This window comes from Mirounga angustirostris, unplaced genomic scaffold (genome assembly GCF_029215605.1).
Source record: "Mirounga angustirostris isolate CCGP_5_RB_7025 unplaced genomic scaffold, mMirAng1.0.hap1 SCAF_13, whole genome shotgun sequence".
NCBI classification, from domain to species: domain Eukaryota; kingdom Metazoa; phylum Chordata; class Mammalia; order Carnivora; family Phocidae; genus Mirounga; species Mirounga angustirostris.
In genome coordinates this window covers 64,295,073-64,315,948 of record NW_026991721.1, presented here as the reverse complement: position 1 = coordinate 64,315,948, position 20,876 = coordinate 64,295,073, and the positions used below count along the sequence as shown (strand labels likewise).

The window sequence follows — 20,876 nt, the reverse complement described above, 5'->3', positions numbered from 1 at the left end:
AGGAGCCTTTTCTTTCTAAGTACATACATTTATGTCCTTCCCCAGAACCTTCGTCTGCAGCATAGGGTTCTGCTTTGAAATACATGTACTGTATTTCTCCCCTGCTCTTGCCACTCTCATCGTATTCACTATCAGTTCCAGAGTCTTCTTCTGCTGTATCCCATGTCTCTTTTTTCCCTTCATTTGCTTTAGTTCTTCTACTACTTGTGATGCTATGAGAGTCAAGTCCATTAGCCAAAGGAATCTGAGCATTATCTGCATTGCACAAAGTGTCACTGCTATGACTGGAGCTAAGAATGTCACTGTCCACTGAACTTGTACTCCTGTCATTATTCACATCTGAGTCTGACCGTTCTTCAGACTGAAAATTTTCAGGATCAGAAGTCTGAATGTGCTGTTCAAATTCTCTATTGTCCACTGATGCTGAAGAGTCCCTCTCATTGAGAGGCGATTCTATGTTTTCAAAGTCACTTGTCTCAGTACTTTTGCTGCTGTCCCCATTATCACCATCTTGCTGCTGCTGTAGTGACAAGCTTTTGAGTTTTTCAGTGCTTTCTTCTAGAATAGCTTCCACAGACTTCAGGCTCCCCACAGGTCCTTTAACTCTTTCACAGTCATCATCCACATTACCAGAATCGCCCCCAGCTTTCTGGCCTGCTGTCCTTTTGGAGTAAGATCCTGGGGACTGTTCAGGTAACAAAACAAATAATCTGATCGTATTTGCATGACGATCCAGGAGTTTCCACAAATGAGAGTCTGTAAAGGCCATCTGGTAATCCAAAGTCTCAGAACTTTCAACAAACACCTACATAGTAAGCCAAAGAGTTACATTACATCATTAATTTTAGTGACATTCATTCTCGTTCATCATATCACCTCAATACAAGAAAGTGCATAGTAAGTTGTAAAATTTGGGATAAACCCATTTCTAAAGGGAATGTGTACTGTTTTTGGAGACTAAATAAAATTGATATTATGTTCATATGTCTTTGTAATTAGCCATAAAACTGCTAAGACAGAAGGGACACACAGATGCACACACGCATACACAGATATCTTGTTTATTGGGTTGCCCATTTTCAGAATGTTTTTGTACTCCATTATCTTGCCCATTAGGAAAACGAGTTTAGCACGAATACAGATAGAGGAACATGTATAGACATGTTGGGAATGCAATACCAAAATCCAGATTATAGAAAAAAAATCCAATGGACAAATGACTTGATTCTAGAGCAAATAAATGGCAAGGAAATAAACACACATGGGGGAGCTTTAGATTAAAATAAACTTGAGAGGTATATCATGGACTTTATTTGGATCCTATTTGAACAAACAAATCTTATCAGAAAAAAATTTTACAAGATAATCAGGGAAATGTGAATACTGACTAGATATCAGTTGATATTAAAGCATCTCTGTTAATTTTCTAGATGTAATAATATAATTATAGTTATTTTTTTTTAAAAGTTCTCACCTTTTAGAGATATATATTCAGATTATTTATAGATGAAATAATATTTCATCTGGGGATGTTTTTCAAATAATCTGAGGGAAGTAGGTGGTTAAATATAAATCAAACGAGAGCTGATAACTTTCAATAAATGTTACAATCAGGACTATTAGCTGACCATTTAAAGAAAAAAATAAAGTGTGATCCCTCCCACTTTTCACCCTACAACGGCATTAGGATGCATTAGAGATTTTAATGACACACACACAAGCACCGTGCAAAAGTATCCAAAGAAAACAGAGGTGAATAAAAATTACACATTGGGATTAGTATGACAAGAGCAAAAAAGGTTAAATGAGATAAAAGACTCGAGACTGCATTAAGATGAATGAGACTGGAAAAGGCAATAAATAAAACATGGCAAACAAGGAACATTTTGGATACAATTTATCTAGAGTAAACTGATGGCATTAGGAATAAACACACAGGAAAAATGATAAATGAATGATAGAACACATAATGGTATCAAGAGGTGAAACAAACAGATTAATGAGAGCTTTCTCTTTTCTATCAGAGATAACTAAGTAGAGAAAGGGAATAATGTTGGGTGAACCCAAAATGACAACCTTCTCTAGAGTAGGCATGTCTTTGACTTTCACCATGAAGTACTGCTTTATGGGAGAAGCTCAATAATGAACATAACATAATTCACAGAATCATAATTCAAGAATTCAGAGGACATGACTGTTGTGGATAGAAACAGTCATAAGGCTTCACCAGAGGCAGGACTAATCTGGGGCTTGAAAAATAAATGTAGGGAGAGGGGGAAGAACACTGCAGGTGAACAAGACATAAAGGAGAACCAGCAGGACTGACTGAGAAGGACGGAAAGAAGCCTGATCTGACCGATTACAAAGGAAGATAATTATTGAGAGAATGGGAGAATTCACAAGGTAAATTAAAGACAAATGGTGGAGAGCTCTAGAGGCCAGCCTTAAAATATAAAACTTAATTTACTATAACCAGCATAGAAAATAGTAATGAACAATTAAAAGACGTACCTTGTTACTTCTAAAAAACCCTTCAGCTTTCAGGGTCTTACTGGGCACAGTGAGAAGGCGGAGGTCATTGTAGCAGCGTTCCAGCACTATCCGCATTGTTTCAGCAGGTAAGTGGATGGCCTATAAGGGAAATGATTTGATAAAAAAAGGACTTGCAAGGATAATTCTTCTTGACTTAGAAATGTGGACAATGAGACACTGCTGAGTTCTTCTTAAAAACAGCAGAAAGAAAATTCAGAGAAAATTTTTGTAGAGGTTTACAAAATTTTTAGGGATCTGTGGAAAAATTTTAGTCTTATCCATTAATTATGTTCTAAATTAGGTGAACAAAGTATCACTTAACAAATGTATGCTCTGAAACTATTTTTAAGGTAACGATTTTTTACTAAAACTTCTATTCCTCTCATACTTGCAAAGTAAATGAGGTGATCTGGTTCCAACGAAACAGAATAACTGACTCTTTGAGAGTGGATGTCAAACCAATACCTGTTTAACTTCTGAACTTTTGATGGGTTATTTTGTATTCTGTGAACAGCTGTTAATACTTTTCTAAATCATTCTTCTTCTATGTAAAATGATATTAATTAATAAGTAAAATTTAAAGTTATTCTAAAATTACACATCCTTAATTTGAGGTGTCATTATAGGAATTTCACAAGAAATGAACAAAAAAATTTGCATTTTAAAAAATACGATTTGTTTTCAATACAACTAATGATAACTAATTCTTAGGCAGTCTAGTTATACATTAACCACTGCATTTCTTGGCAAAATATTTTGTAACTGCCTTTATTCTCTACAGACATATTTTTCCCCAACAAAATTACTAGCTTTTTCAGGGAAAGGAACATCATGTGTTTCTTTTGTATTCTACCTCAGTGTTCATACTCTAGATTAAACTGTAATACAGAGCAAGTACACTAATGCAGTCCTTTTATGAACAATTTAATTGTAAAATATAACTCCAAAACGTGATTTGTCTCCTCCAGTTATTACTCAGGCAGAAGTGTTAGAAGTTGTTGCTTTGTTAATGTAGTAAAGAAACCCAACTTTTATGTAATACTTAACAATTTTTTTCCCCCACAAAGCATTTATTTATTCCATTAACATTCACAACAACCCTGTTAAAGTAGGCATTAAAAGACCCCAGATGAGATAAAAGCCAATACTGCCTTAAGATGAATGACTGGAAAGTAGATCAACTTCTTGCTTTGCTATTACTGAACAATTTCCAGTACACCAAGGCATCTGAACCTAGGGCTTAAGAACCCTGAACAATTTTACCTATGTTTGTGTGCTCAATGTTCTACAGAGTACGGTATAACAGTTTTATTTGGAGTGGACTAGCTTTTTGTCCAAGGAAATTTGAATGTTTTCATCATACTTTTCCAGCTCAAAAATTCTGAATGAGTTTGTTCTTTATCACTAACTCACCGAATGTGGTCAACATTTAATTCATCACCTTCCCTGTCAAATCTGCTCCCCCACCCTGCTCTTCTATTTCTTTTTTTTTTTAAGATTTTATTTATTTATTTGAGACAGAGAGAATGAGAGACAGAGAGCATGAGAGGGAGGAGGGTCAGAGGGAGAAGCAGACTCCCTGCCGAGCAGGGAGCCCGATGCGGGACTCGATCCCGGGACTCCAGGATCATGACCTGAGCCGAAGGCAGTCGCTTAACCAACTGAGCCACCCAGGCGCCCTGCTCTTCTATTTCTATCACTAGATCACTACACCTTTGTGGTTACCCAAGTTTGCAAGTCCTCAGGTCATCTGTGCTCCTTCCTGCCTTACTCCAACCAATCACAAGTCTGGCAGATTCTATTTATAGAATCATTCTAACAATCTACACCTCTCATTTCTGGTCCTATGCCATCACCTGCGTTATTTCAACAGCCTCCCCATGTACATTCCTGTCTCCCCCTCCATCCGTGTGGAACACTAGTCTAGTGTCACCAGACTTAACCATTCTACAGCACAGCTCTCAACATACCACTGCTGTTCTTAGGAAAACAAACAAATATCCTACTTCCTATTGCCTACATCAAGTAGAGCCCATCCTTTTGTGTTTACTACTTAAAGACCCTCCATGAAATAAACTACTTTCTATTTCTAGGCAGGTACTTGACAGAGATCCAGCCAAACACATGTGCTGTTGCTGTGTGCACTCGCCTCATCCTTCCTGACCTCCATATTTTGGTCAATTGGTGTCTTCCACTCAAAGTGTCCTTCTCTTCTAAATATACTTACCTCCTGCCAGGAAATATCAGTTTCTATACCTTACTCGTAACTATCACATAATGCTTTATATGGAGCAGGCACTCAAAAATACTCACTGACCAATTTTAAAACTTACCTTTGAAATAAGTTGTTTGAACTCTGTGACTGTTTGATTTAAGTAAGCACGAACTGTGACAGGAGCAGCTACAGATTCTGCCTTAAGATCAACAACGTGAACTTTCACCATCACTTCTGTCCCATTTGAAAAACATAAAAACATAACTGGAGGTTATTTTTAAGAATATATTTCACGTGAGCACTGCACTTTTCATGTGTTTCCAATAGATGGCAAAGATAACATTTTTCTAATTATTAAGATGATAAACATACAATGTTATACACTGTATATAATAAAAGTCATAACTTCTCTTTCACAATTTATCACATTACAAACATCTACAAAGAAATGGAAATGAAGCTAATGAAAACGTTCTTGTACATCTCTTTAAAACAATGACAACAGTCAAAATATGATTTTTTTAAAATACATGCTTTGTTTCCTTATAAAACGTAACACACTGTCAAATTTATCAAGCATGTTAAAAATATCCAAAGTTCCAAAATACAGACCCAAACCACAACACTAAATAAATATAAATAACTACAGAATGCAAAGCAAATTCTAAAGGGGACACAGCAGCCCTACTTCATTTTATCACTCAAGACCTTGTTCATAACCAAACACTTCCTCTCTTCAAAATATTCTCTACATCCGGGGCGCCTGGGTGGCTCACTTGGTTAAAGCGACTGCCTTCGGCTCAGGTCATGATCCTGGAGTCCCTGGATCGAGTCCCGCATCGGGCTCCCTGCTCGGCGGGGAGTCTGCCTCTCCCTCTGACCCTCCCCCCTCTCATGTGCTCTCTCTCATTCTCTCTCTCTCAAATAAATAAATAAAATCTTTAAAATATATATATATATATATATATATTCTCTACATCCTACAGAAAATTCTCCTGCTTTGGTTTACAAGGTTTGTTTTTTCTTCGCTTAAATTCTTCATATTATAATTTAACCCTATGTCCTCCTCTTCTGTTTTCAGATTATATATAACTAAACTTTTAGTCACTAGAAAAGCAAATGATCTTCGAACACTATGATTAGTTATTCTCTGCCCTGTTTTAATTTCTTTTATGAAGTATACATAAATCCTCAGTTTTTGCCCTAAGTTGCTAATCTAAATCTAACAAAATATTCTGCTAAAATTATTAATGAACAAAGAGTACTTTATCTGTTAAGTTTTACAATCCACACTCACATTTAGAGTTCTCTTGTTAAAAAGTGGTTTTATTCTTGACTCATGTTACACTTTAATCATAATTTTTGCTATCTAGCCCAAAAATAATCTGCAAGGAAATACTCCAAAGGAACTCTTTACAAATAGAGCAGAGTCTGACTGATGGAGCCCTTTAAAGAATGCCATACTTAATCTACTTTGAATAGAGGAGCCTTGATTAAAAATAAATAAATAAATAAAAAGAGAGGTATATAGGATCCATAGAGGAAAAGAATTTGGAAGAGTAGAAGAAGGTTTTGTAAGTTAAATTTTTAGGAATAAAAGTAGAAAACGTAAGTCTGAATTCTGATTAACAACCGACGCAAGGGATTTAGGGTCACAACAACAGTAAGAATTCTCCAAGATTATTTAAACATTTTGACTGTCCCCTATTTGTTACAGTTTACATATAGTGATTACTAGAAGACTTTGGACATTAACTGTCTTTAGGGACCACCCTGGGTACAGGTGGGGCATGGTATTTTGCTTTCCAGATCAGTCTCAAAGAAAGAAACTCCCAAGATATTGAGGAATGTGATGGATTTAATGAAAACAGAAAAAGCTAAAGTCCCTGGGATCTGTAGAAATGGAGAGGATGAAGAAAAAGTGTTGGCAGTGACGGCTTATGAAACCACCTCTTCAAGGAGACTCTGAAAAATACACTCTACTTCTGAGACTTTATGGGAATATATTTTTTTTGGACCAGGGTCTCCTCTCTAAGTAGAGGGAGCAGGGAACAGGAGGAGAGAAAGGAGGATGATTCAGTACTGAAAGAAAAATCCCACTGAAAACTACAAGCTAAAAAAACCAATTTTTAAAAAATTTTGTGTATAGCTCTTTAAAAGTAATCTAGAATTTTTTTTTTTTTTAAGATTTTATTTATTTATTTGAGACAGAGAGAATGAGAGACAGAGAGCATGAGAGGGAGGAGGGTCAGAGGGAGAAGCAGACTCCCTGCCGAGCAGGGAGCCCGATGCAGGACTCGATCCAGGGACTCCAGGATCATGACCTGAGCCGAAGGCAGTCGCTTAACCAACTGAGCCACCCAGGCGCCTGAAAGTAATCTAGAATTTAATCACAAGCTTGTTGCTGACTACTTCTTAACCTATCAAAACTATGTTGCATCTTGAGAATATATAAAAATTTAAAATTAAATTCATTTCTATTAACAAAAAACCTTCTCATGAAAATTTTAAGTTCCGTACAACTCAAAATACCATAAAATTCTTTACCTCCAGGTTTATAAGACTGGAAAACTTGATCAGGCTTTCTCGTCTCCAACAGCAGATCAAACATATATGTTGACTTGACTCCTCCTAGTAGAAGTCCCATTGGTGTATCTTCTTCTCCTTCATACGATCGCTCAAGATAATCATGAAACTCGTCGTATTTAACAAGGCGACAGCAATCCAGGGGTATGACCTCTTCTAAATCCATCATCTAAACGAAAATGACGCCCAAGAAAAAAGAAAAAAATATATGTGGTATTTTAGTCTGATGTGTAATTGCACTACCAATATGTCCTAACAAACAATAAAAGCCATATATTTATGATTTGCATCAGAGCTCAAAGACATCAAAGTTAAAGGCGTAACTTCAATGCTACTTTTAAATAACCATTATTTCATTATCCCCAAATCATACAATTTATGCACCAACAAATTTTAAAGACAATTCTGCTTTTAAAGAAAGTTAACACTCTAAACTTCAGATGGACTCAAAATCAATGTCTTCTAAGCTGTGCTCTATAATCACTAAGTGGAACACCAGGGAGAATGACCAGTGAGAAGATGTGATTTCTGTTTATGAATTCAGTCTGGAGAAGAACTGGTGACTCACAAGCACAGGGGACAGCAAGCCTCGCGGAGTCACCACAGAGACCACAGCTTGTGTGTCTCCCATGTGCCACCCTGCAGCTAGCTCCCTTCCCAGATGAGCCTCCAGAGTACCTACAGCTCAGGGCACAGGAATTTCGGTCATAAATTTCCCTCTAGCTCACGTCACTGGGGATGGCATACTCGGGATGCAACATCTCTTAAGTGAAAAATGAACTGCCTGGAGACACACAGGATTACTTCAAAGTATTTCATACTTATTTAAAGTTTGTGATTATGACTTTCAAGAAGAACAGTAAACCTGACCTCTACTTACCCCCCAGCCCTCCCCAAAGACAGAGCTCTCTTTCTGGTACATAAGACTGATTTATTTCTCTCTTCTCCTTGTCTGATTCTTTATATTTATGAACTTTTACTTTCTGTTTTTAAGACATTTTTTTTTTCCTTCCTGCATTAAAAACTGATGGAATATAAACGACCATTACTGCTATCACTAACTGTACAACTATTTAGGTAAGATGTTTTCTCCATTTCAGTCTCATTTGGTTTCACTACTGTTTGCAAAGATGATGCTTGGAGTCCACCACTGTGTTTAAAGGATTTTTACTTTTAGTGAGGTAAATCCAGAACCATCCATCCATTTTACTGTTTGGTCATTCATTTATTCATCCACATACCTATCCAAATTTGATTCTCCTGCATACCAGGTAAAGTACAGGAAATGCGATTATGAGCCACACCAGAACACTCTTTGCCTTTTTAAGTACTTACGGTTTAGTGAGGACCAGTGGCATTAATTAGAATAGTCACACAATCAAATATAGATCACACTTTGAGAAACAACGTCAGCCATTTTTAGTTCTCTCATTGGTTCTATATAAAAATTATAAATGAAATGACGCAGGATGCAATTTTTTCTCTAATGACTTTAAGTTTAGTTCAATGATATTAATATTTACATAGAAAGGGCAAAAATATTTTGTCAAGTGTTACAGATGACATTTAGAACAATCTGATTAAAGAATGCTTCCCTTTTCAATTTGCCTTTCAAAACCCACTAATAACTTTCCATTATTCTCAGAATTGCAAACTTCTACTCAAAGTCTCTAATTTTATTTTATGCTACTCTATTCTCTCTTTTTTTTTTAAGATTTTATTTATTTGACAGAGAGACAGCGAGAGAGGGAACACAAGCAGGGGGAGTGGGAGAGGGTTTAAAAGCAGGCTTCCCTCGGAGCAGGGAGCCTGATGCAGGGCTTGACCCCAGGACCCTGGGATCATGGCCTGAGCCGAAGGCAGACACTTAACAACTGAGCCACTCGGGTGCCCCTTTGCTACTCTATTCTCATTCAAGACAATCTGAACACAATGTCCCTTTTTGTCAGTTTTCTGATCATGCCAGCCATGTCTTCATCTCAGTTTTTATATATGTTGTCATCTCTACTAAAATATTCTCCCCCAACTTTCTGCATAGCTGTCTCCTTCTCATGGTTAACATCTCAGGAGAAATAATCTCAACATATTACTGATTTACTTTATAGCATCTAAACAATAACATATTTGCAAATTGAGGAAGGCTCTCAATACATATCTGCTAAATAAATGAAAAGAACAAATATTTTTGTTTCTAATTTTTTTTTTTTTAAGATTTTATTTGTTCATTTTGACACAGAGAGAGAGACAGTGAGAGAGGGAACACAAGCGGGTGGAGTGGGAGAGGGAGAAGCAGGCTTCCCGCGGAGCAGGGAGCCCGACACGGGGCTCGATCACAGGACCCTGGGATCATGACCTGAACCAAAGACAGACAATTAACGACTGAGCCACCCAAGCGCCCCTTTTGTTTCTAATTCTAATTCTTGTTCTACAAAACTGAACTGGCTCTCAGAATGAGCAATTTCTCAAACTCAACTGAGTATGTTCCATAGGAGAGGTGTAAACTACACCCTTAAGAGAGACAGATGCTGTAAATGGACTATCAACATGACTGCAAGTGCTTGTATTATTACTGACTCTAATCACAATTTTGAAAGAGATGTTAATACTGTTACCTGAGATACTGATATTGTCCAACAGTGCAATTAAACGTACCTTATAAGCCATTTCTACTGCTTCCTTTAATGCCTTATCCTTATGAACCTCCAATTTATTTTCCATCATTACTTGTTTCACAGGATGCAAACAGAATAATTTTATCTAGAAAATGTAAAATATCATCATCACCTCAGCAGGTCATGAATCAAAACATAATTCTTTTGTAGACAGCATTTTTTTCCTAATAGTCAAAATACTGCAATTTTTAAAAGATTTATTTTAGAGAGAGTCAGAGGGCGAGAGAGAAAGTAAGCAGGAGAAAGAGAAGAGCAAGCAGGGGAGGGGCAGAGGGAGAGAGAGCACCTCCAGCAGACTCCCAGCTCAGAGCCCGACATGGAGCTTGATCCCACGACCCTGAATCAGAACCTGAGCTGAAATCAAGAGTCGGCTCAACAGACTGAGCCACCCAGGCACCACAAAATATTGTAAATTTTTTTAAAGATTTTATTTGAGAGTGAGTGAGAAAGAAAGAGAGAGAGACAGAGAAGGAGCAGGGGGAGGAGCAGAGGGAGAGGGAGAAGCAGACACCCCACTGAGCAGGGAGCCTGATATGGGGCTCGTTCCCGGAACTCTGGGATCATGACCTAAGCCAAAGGCAGACGCTTAACTGATTGAGCCACCCAGGTGCCCCAAATATTGTAATTTTTTAAAAAAACATAACTGAGATCATTCTCTCCCGTGTCTATTTTTCTCAGTAACTGATAGTGACTATGTCTCATAAAAAAAAATAATTCAAAAACATTAATTTTAACAACTGTACATTTCTTGATAAGCATGTATCACAATTTAAATAATCATTCTCCTACTGATATACATTCAGGTTGTTTCAAATTTTTTTCTAGTTTGGAAAATACCATGAATGTCCTTGTGATCAAAATTTTTATAGCATGTGTGGTTATCTCTAGGTATTTCCTTAAGAGAATTATATAAAAATACATAAATTTGCTTAAGGCTCTTGATAAATTCTACTCAATTTCTATGCAATAAGGTCTTTACCAGTTTATTATTCTTGTAGCAAAATGGACAATGTTAATATCACTGTAAACTTACCAGCACTAAGTATTATCACTACATGTTAGTGTTTTGTTTTGTTTTTTTTAAAGATTTTATTTTATTTATTTAACAGAGAGAGACATAGCAAGAGCAGGAACACAAGCAGGGGGAGTGGGAGAGGGAGAAGCAGGCTTCCCGCAGAGCGGGAAGCCCGATGTGGGACTCGATCCCAGGACCCTGGGATCATGACCTCAGCCGAAGGCAGACGCTTAACGACTGAGCCACCCAGGCGCCCGTTAGTGTTTTTTAATGCATAAAATAAAACCCTATCTTCCCTCAGTAATATAGTTGGTTACATTGCTTAACGATCATGATAGCATTAACTCTCTACAGAATCAACCCAATGAGTACGTTATGAGAACTGCAGTCAAGCAAACTTCAATAGCACTTTTTAATTAAAAGTACAATTATGAAATCTAACCTTGCATGTGTTGCGCTCAATTTCTCGTTGCCTTTTTTCTTGTTCTTCCAATTCTCTTTCTCTCTGTACCAAGTTTTTAATATGTTCTGGATATTCATCTACTTCTAGAAATTCTATTGTAATAAAAACAGGGTAAGACAGAGTCATTGGAAATTGGTCTTCCTTTACTTAATTTTGTTCCATTATGTGCCCATAGTATATACTTCTACAACAGCTCTCGTCAAAATGTATCTCAATTACATCACTCTCTCAACTTGGAACATCAACTTCTTCCAGACAAGGGTGAAGAGGTAGCTGATAATGGCATATGGTTAGGCCTCATATTTTAAAAAGCCATATATTTAATCCATAATATCTCTTGGCTCCAGGAAAACTCTAGTATGTAGATTAAGACTTCTAGAATTAAAAAGCCTCTCTGAAACTTGGAAATAAAATCATTTCTGATTTCAAACTGTGCTATCACCATCAAACCATATGACCCAGGGCAAGTTTACTTGTCCGGGCCTCAATTTCTTCAGCTTATTAGCAGCGCTTCCCCACAGAGTAATTACCTGGGATATAATAAAATGTAATAAATGCTGTTGGTGCTACTACTTATTATTGCCCACTAATACACTCATCTTTCCTTTGTTCTCAAAGCAATCTTTTAGCTACCTTCTATTTACAGAATTTTATATGTAACTCAAAGTATTAAAAGTGACAGTATGAAATTATGACACTATTTAGTAAACCAATGATTAGCAGGCATTAAATAGGGAGAACAACTTATATATATATAAAAATCACATCCCTGTGGAAGGTCAAAATCCACTATTTCTAGAAATGAGCTCTAATTGCAAAAATATTCCGTATCATACACAGAGCGCCCTCTGGTGCTTCATCACAAAACTACAGTTTAGGGAGTAGATAATGGAAAACTGAGTTAATGCCCTAATGGAAACATCTGGAATGCTGGGTACCACAGAGGATACACGAACTACAAACCTGGCTCTGCCTCCAGGAAGCTATGACCTTGGACAAGTTAATCTTTGGGGTATCGTTCCTTTATCTGTAAAGTCAGAATGACTACTCTGAAATCTCTGTTCTGAAATGACTTCTTGTTACAATTTCCTTTCACTCCCATTAATTCTATGGAAAATTATTGAACAGCCACTATATGACAGACTCTGGACTCTGGATTATCAAAGATAAAAGTTTTAAGCCTTGTACCAACTGAATTCACAATTTAATGAGGGTTTCCAAAAATGTACACTATCCAAAACAGATTTTACAGTATGGTAGTTGCTAAACAAAGGAAATATGTTGAAATCAAGGACAATGATTATAACAATTATGAAAAGAATGTGAGCAACGTATCGGTTGTGTATATATCTATAGGTACACTCACACACCCCTACTTATTTGCAATACTGCTTCAGTCGGTCAGCATTAAGAAAAAAGGGGAACTGCAATTTTTTAAATTAATAATAAAAAAGAGAAAAAAAGACAAACTCGCATGCTTTGTATACAGGATTATTTTGGGGGTTCTCAATATAATGAGAACATAATAAAGGATGCAAACTAGAATCATAAAACTTTATTTGCTTTTTAAGCAAATAAGCAAAGATAATTAATTCTAGTTCTTAGAAACATTTCTGGAGTGGTAAGTCAGAAGTTTACTTCATTTAGGGTCCCTAGTCATAGCATTTAGATACTAAAAATACTCCAAAAACTTACAATAAAAAAAAGCAATAATAGCTAAATTTGAGTTTTTACTATGTGCTAGACATGATGGTAAATGCTAAAAATGTTATCTTATTTAACTTTTCATTACAATCCTATAAAATACTGTAATTATCCCCATTTTACAGATGTGGAAAGTAAGATTTCAAAAAGTTAAATAAATTGCTCTAGGCCATCTAGATGGCGAGTTAGGACCGTTACACAGGTCTGGGGGTTATCACTGAATACAATCTCACTGCAAATAAATATCCAATCTTTTTATGTAGAGTAAATTTTGTCTTAGTGTATTAAAAAACATTTCAACTTTTTTCCAAGTGTTACCTCTTAGTATTATCTCATAACAGTCTTTATAATTAATTTTTCGGCATAAAAAAACTTAAGCATCCTATCATTTAAAAGTAGTTATCTGAGTTTGCAAAACTTGCAAAAGAAATTAGTACAGATTCAAATCAAATAACTACATGCTAACATACTTGCATTCCGTGCTGGATCCTTCAGTCTATATATCAGCATATATGCATTTGTGGAGCTAGGAGAAATATAAAAAAGATTAATGTCAACAAAAAGGAGATTGTAAAGGTTCCATTTCCTAGCACCAAATTTTTTTTTTTTTAAAGATTTTTTTTTTTTTATTTGACAGAGAGAGACATAGCGAGAGAGGGAACACAAGCAGGGGGAGTGGGAGAGGGAGAAGCAGGCTTCCCGCGGAGCAGGGAGCCCCATGCGGGGCTCGATCCCAGGACCCTGGGACCATGACCTGAGCCGAAGGCAGACGCTCAACGACTGAGCCACCCAGGCACCCCGAAATATTTTTTTTAAAATAGTTTTTTGTTGCTTCAAACAGCTAGAAGACCACATAACTGTTCTTAGGTTCAAACTTAAAGTATTCTAGAAAATAAAAGGAGAATCTACTTTGCTCCTCCCAATGGATTTCTGAGAAAATTCCACATTTCCTCTTGGTAACACAGTTAAGTCTTCAAAAAACCTGTGTCCTAGAACAATTACTACAGTTAAGTCAGGAGTCAGCTCATTTTTTCTGGGCCATATTGTCTGTGTTTCAGTTACTTACCTGTTGTTAAGGGAAAAGATCAACACACAATACTTAAACAAATGAGTATAGTGGTGTTCCGATAAAGCTTTATTTCCAAAAACTGGAGGCGGGCAGGGTTTGATCCATGGGTTATAGTTTGCTGACCGCTGGGTTAAATCTCTTTAATGGTAAAAAAATGTTGAGAAGCTGTAATTGATTCTAATTTATAAACAGTACAAATTAGGAAGTTATTTACCTTGCAAAAGCACTTGAGTAATATCCTCTGCTTCCTGAAGATCCACCATGTGTTTTCTTAATGTCCTCTTGGGTTATCTAAAAAGTTGTTACATTATTTACCTTTTTGTAAAATCTGTAATACCATTACCTCTTTGTCAACAAGTAAGCCTGTTTTTAACCTCATAGGTAAATGGGCCATACAATTACCAATTCATAAAATTTAATCAGAGTCAGTGGCTGCTACTGGCCAATCAGTTCTAGTGCTCCTCAACAGACAGGCTGCATGATGGCTCAGGGTAAGAAAAAAACAAAAAAATTGGGAATCTGTCTCTGGAAACACTCAGCAAGCCTCAAACAAAACAAAACAAGTAACAAGGAAAACAAACTAGGAAGTTTACTGAAAGCAAAAACAAAAGACTGACTTAGCATGTGTCTTAAAATGCTTCACTGGACAAACTAAGTCTCCCATTTTTAATAAACTCTGCTGTTGATTAGAAACATCTCTACTCCTGTCTTTGAGAATAATCTTAACCCCTCCTTACCCTGCTGACATGTTGATCATTGAAGCTGTACCACTGTTCATCACTGAATGACTTTATACAAGCATAGTAATGGCCACCAGCAGCACTCCCTGAATGAACCATAACGGAGAAGAGCTCATAGATCAAGGAATTCTAAGGGGGAAAAATAAAAGTAACTCAGAGAAGAGGAAAAATAAAAAAGCCCCTTTTTGTATATTTCCTATTCTCTATTAATACAGAATAAAATAACATGTTAGTTGTCCTAGATAGTTATTGTAGGTACACTTTCCTCCAAGATAATTAAAATGGCAAGTCACCACATAGTTTTATATATCACAGTTTTGTTCAGTACATTCCTTCACATTTTAATTATGTTCTAACCTCTGGAACTATGCATATCTGAAATACAATGTTATTTATGTAAGAAAATAACAGTCTGAAATTTTAGAAGCAGGTGCTAAACAGAAGACTGTTCTGATATGCATAGGCAAGATCAAGAGGTCCCAAAAAACATAGTTGTTTTCATTCAAGTACAATTATTCTATTTCCTTTACAAAAGAGCTGAGGGATATAATGATTTGGAACATCTTCTAATGTATTTATATAGTATCTGTGATACAGTGATCTCCTGATTTGACATCTCTCAAGTATGCAAAGACGGTTCAACATTAGAAAATCAATCTATGTGATACAGGCTAAAAAAGAAAAATTACATGATCCTATCAACTGATTCAGAAAAAGCATGTCATGAAATCCAATACTCATTCATGATAAAAACTCTCAACAAACTAGGAAGAGGGAGACCTCCTCAACTTGATAAAGAACACCTACAAAAAACCCCTAGAACCAACATCATACTAAATGGTGAGAAATAGAACACTTTCCTCCTGAGACTGGGAACAAGGCAAGAATGTTCTTTCTTACCACTCTTACTCAACCCTGTGTAAGAAGTCCTACTTAGTGTAGTAAGACCAAAAAAAAAAAAAAAAAAATTGTTTATGTAGGAAAACAGGCAGGGAACCCTTTGCCAACCCATGCCTGAATCCAATGTTCTTTAGACTAAGTTATAATGTATCCACTACATTATTCATTACATAGCAATTCATGATCATCTATCTGCCCTGAAACAGGTAATTTTAAAAGGTAAAGGATAATGATGATAGTGATTAGAATAACGGTCTTGGCCTAAAAATTGATTCATGCAAGAGAAACTCCATTCTTAAAGACGGTCTAAAAAAACTCTGTATTTAATATGACTCTGCAAGACTTGAATTACTGATTAGTCTTCAGGCTAGTGACTCATAACTCACACATGCTGAAGCCATTTGACCTATAATTCTCCCCTCAATAAAGCAGATTATATGAATGTGGAAGAAACAGTTTGATAAAATCTTAAAAACTACTGACACAGTGACATAAAAGATTTTATGATAGAAATTATCAAAGCCAGTAGTTGTCAAATTATAACCCTTGAAACTATATCATTTTTTTAAGTGCCTTAAGGGCTTCATGGTGAGGGGAGGGGGAGGCTGAGGGCTCTGGCTTTCCCCTATCTCTAACAGATTGGTTCTATAACTATTTCATAAAGTTCACAGCCAAAATTTTTTAAATCAACAGATCTAGCCGAAAACTTTCATTTTGCTATATGAGAAAACTATGATATAAGATTTAGGGGCCTGGTGCAACTTTAAAGGCAGAAGTGGTTTCCTGACCACTAGGCACCCTTTCCACACCACCACCCAGCTTGGTTACATAGCTACAGCAGTTCAGCCTCCCAGCAATTCATGTTCCTGCCTAAAAGTACCTTCTCCTAAAGTTTAATTATGATCACATATATGCATAAAAACGGCTTTAAAAAAGTCTTTACTTTTCAAAAATCACTTCTCCTAAAGAGAATTTACTGGTCACAATAGCTACAGAATTATATAGCAGCTCGGAGATTATTTTATTCTTTATATTTATATTTATTATTTATTTATTTATTTATTTATTTATTTATTTATTTATTTATTTATTTATTTATTTATTTATTTAATTCTTTCAACTAAACCCCACAAACTTTATAGGTACCTTCTCAAGTCCAGGTTTTGAAATCTTTTCAGTTCCACTATTACTTTCAAGGCAGATCCCTTCATCAACACCATCATCATTCGAGAAATCATTGCTCATCTGATCACTGTGACAACTGCCTTCATTTTCTGCCCCGCTGTCAGTGCAACTTTCAGTCTGAGGGGATTTCTTAATAAAACATAATTATCTTACAATTACAAGCTAAATAAAACGAAAACATATACTCTAAAATTTTTTATCTAGTGATGTTCCGATAAAAGTGTTAATTCTTTCACATTAAGTTCAGATATTATTAATAAAAGTATTTATTTTAAATAAATTTACCTTTTTTTAGTGAGTCCTTAAATAAAATTAAACCAGTGTATTTAAAAGTATCTCTATTAATTTCCTTAAAATTCAAATACAATTAATTAGTGATTCAGAATTCAAATTAAACCCCAATTATGTTTATAGTTGCAAAGTAACAATATAAATTACCATTTCTTTCACCAAAATCTATAAAAGCAGAGAACCTAAGTGCCAAAATGAGCTTTTGTTCTCAAATCCCAAAAGAGTATCATTTCTTTTCTTGAACAAAAAAGTTCAATTTAATTTATCATTGTGCTAGGTATTATAGACAATTAGAAAGAAAAACAACATTGTATCTATCCTCAAGAACTTTACATTCTAGTGCACAAGAGGTGGAATTATAACAAAAAAATCATACTCTTTCATGCTTTTAAGATTTTTAAATCCCTCTCATGCAAATTTTATTTGAAGGAATCTACTTCTTAGAAATCCCCAACTTCTTGCCCCCTTTTCCTTTAATATTTAATACACGTACCTAAAAATATTTTTATTTAAATAGTTTGAGAATTCTTCTCTAAGATGCAGGCTCTTGTAAGTTGTACAGAAGTTCCTAAATTAATTAAGCAATATATAATAATAAGCACCAACATTTGCCAAGAACTTTGTTGTAGGGACTGCATCTTCATCTCTCAAGAAAGTTCAGTTCAAAGTGAAAACCAACTCTAGAACTCTACACTAAGTTCAAAAAGGTCATTCCTGACATTCCTTTAGGTTGGAACATCTCTTCTCCCAACAAATGGACCTAGAACTTCCTAAAAGTTCCTGTCAAATTATATCTAGGTTTTCTTTATTTGTAAAAGATCTGCTTTTACAAGAAATATATTAGGTATATACAGAAAACCAATCCAATACTGACTGATCTCTGTTTGTGTAGGACTCTTGTAAAGACTATGTCCACTTTGGTTTTTTTTTTAAGATTTTATTTATTTATTTGAGAGAGAGAGAGAGAGAGCATGAGCTGGGGGAGAGGCAGATGGAGAGGGAGAGACAGACTCCCCGCTGAGCAGGGGACCCGATGTGGCATTCAATCCCAGGACCCTGGGATCACGACCTGAGCCGAAGACAGACGCTTAACTGACTAAGCCACCCAGGCACCCCCGAAAATACTATTTTAAATTAAACCTTTTAAAATGTAACCTGGGGCGCCTGGGTGGCTCAGATGGTTAAGCGTCTGCCTTCGGCTCAGGTCATGATCTCAGGGTCCTGGGATCGAGTCCCGCATCGGGTTCCCTGCTCAGTGCAAAGCCTGCTTCTCCCTCTCCCTCTGCCACTCCCTCTGCTTGTGCTCTTCTGTCTATCTCTCTGTCAAATAAATAAATAAAATCTTTAAAAAATAAATAAATAAATAAATAAAATGTAACCTGGTCATAGGTACCATTCCATGAACATCTACTTTATCTAAAACGCTTTTTATAAAAGCCATAAAAAGCAATTATTGCCCTTACTGAATAGAGAAAGTAAGGCTCAGAAAAGCTGCTCTTCTATACCACATTCTCTCTTAATACTTAAGAGCACTAACTAAAACCTACTGTTTAAAATCATTTTTGAGCTTTTGAGAAAAGGCATTTTTATAACTACAGTGATGAGTTCCAATCAGAAAAAAATGATTCATGGTAGTTTTGAAAAAAAATAAAGATCTATCACTCTCTAATAACTATGTCCAGTGATTATAAATAACCCCTATAATGAAATCAGAAGTTTCCAAAAGAAAAGAGTGGGACATTAAGAATTCCTAACTGAATCAAGGTTAGGAGAACCAGAGAATTTGAAGGGGGGTCAATGAGTGGAAAAAAATGATAAGCATTGCTGGTGTCCTTCAAAGTCCCATTCTCAAACTATTTAAATAAAGTTTTAACTAAAAAACTAACTTAAAAAGGGAAAACAGATAAAATGCCTTTATTTTCTAGCTTTCTAGCCTCGCCTATTTTAAAGGTGCTAAATTTTAACTGAGAATAACCCAGAAACCTTAATCCTTGAAAAAGAGACTAAGACAAATACAAAAAATTAAGGCCATACTACCCAATTTGCTCATTTTTTCACTTAACATATTTATTCTGTGTTTATATGTACCAGAAACACAATGCAGCCCACCTCTAGATTGGTTTGTTTTGCTAAGAAAGTTATGAAACATAAGATTATTGCTCAAATTAAAGAAATAATTCCAGAGTCTGAGATTCTTTTTGTTTTTTTCAAAGAATATCATAAGTTATTCCGATCAAAAAAGAATATCTGAAATACAATTTACGGTGGACAAAAAAAGCTTATACAAATCTAGATCTTTTAATAGAACTTGGCATTACAAAATACGGGAAGAAAGGAATACCTTCTATCACAAAGACAGTCTAAAAACCACCAGTGTTGTTACCCCAAATAGCTGTCTTAAACACATGACCAAAATGAATTGACTAGTATCTTTTAACAAAAAAATATGAATAAATATTTTACCTCATCTTCAACATCAATAAATGTACTCATATCTAGCTCTTCAGGAAATGTCATCCGATCATTCAATTTAATCCTGTGCATTGTTGTATAATCAAAATCAAACCTTTTCAACTGTAAGGTCAGCAGATAAGGGAAATGCAAAAACCGAAGACCCTAAAAAGAAAGGGACCTATTGAATATGGAATATAATCTCAGATAACTTAGTATTAATTTCTACATGGCATCTACCTTTCGTGCATCACATTTCTTCTTACAACGTTCACAAAAATATTGATTTGGGCCATCCAGGATCTCTGGCTGAATAAACGCATGCAATGCTTCTTCCTAGTAGGAAAAAAAATAATTGTTTTATAATTACTTAAAGATGTTATAATGTTAATGACAAAGCCCTGAATATAAAAACTTTGCAATTACCAAAACAGGAGTAGAATGGCTATAAAATGAGGAACTCAAAATGCAAAAAGAAAAAAAAAATTATCAACAGCAATATAATGTCATTATAAAAACTGAGGGACAAAATAATTGTTTTAATTCTGCATGAAATCTGGCTTTCCTAGTATTGCACATCACAGTTAGTCACTTCTACCTAATTTTTACACTGACTTTTACATTGTGGAATTCGGCTAAATAATCTAATAAAAATCCTGTCTTTAAAAATTCCATATTTCTTAGAAAAGTACATGCATCACTTCAATCTTCTTGTAAAAGGAGACATTCATAAACTGTACAGTAAATAACAGAACTCTGAAGAATTCGCACTATCCATACACTAAAGAATCTAGTAACCATCATTTACCACTATATTTAGCGTCAATCCTTAATTCGCCACTGCACTAAAGATTGGAGAGCACTGGGCAACTTTCTCCCTGCATGTCAGATACTGCTCCATCTGAAAATGTATGAGAGCTCCTGGAGTGTTCACCTAGTGGAACCATATGGTTCTCTTTTCTCCATACAGCCTTAAGACAGAAGCAAGAAACTTAGTATGAATATTCGTGAAGAATCAGGGGACATAAAATTTTTAATTTTTAATCACCGATT

At 35.6% G+C, this 20,876-nt stretch overlaps 1 protein-coding gene across 4 annotated transcripts in view; it reads right to left on the bottom strand.

Moving 5' to 3' along the window:
• Positions 1-20,876, bottom strand: part of USP47 (ubiquitin specific peptidase 47) — a 110,591-nt gene that overhangs the window by 13,911 nt on the left and 75,804 nt on the right. For 3 of the 4 annotated variants that reach the window (XM_045894129.3, XM_045894131.3, XM_064577099.1), the window contains 12 exons: positions 20,064-20,159; positions 19,836-19,988; positions 17,043-17,210; positions 14,994-15,125; positions 14,471-14,547; positions 13,658-13,713; positions 11,463-11,575; positions 9,986-10,090; positions 7,295-7,502; positions 4,866-4,981; positions 2,512-2,631; positions 28-805 (listed from right to left, as the gene is read on the bottom strand). In XM_045894129.3, coding sequence (XP_045750085.1) covers positions 28-805; positions 2,512-2,631; positions 4,866-4,981; positions 7,295-7,502; positions 9,986-10,090; positions 11,463-11,575; positions 13,658-13,713; positions 14,471-14,547; positions 14,994-15,125; positions 17,043-17,210; positions 19,836-19,988; positions 20,064-20,159 — 2,122 coding nt within the window. The remainder of the gene's footprint in view (positions 1-27; positions 806-2,511; positions 2,632-4,865; positions 4,982-7,294; positions 7,503-9,985; positions 10,091-11,462; positions 11,576-13,657; positions 13,714-14,470; positions 14,548-14,993; positions 15,126-17,042; positions 17,211-19,835; positions 19,989-20,063; positions 20,160-20,876) is intronic. The other variant, XM_045894130.3, reaches the window with a different exon arrangement.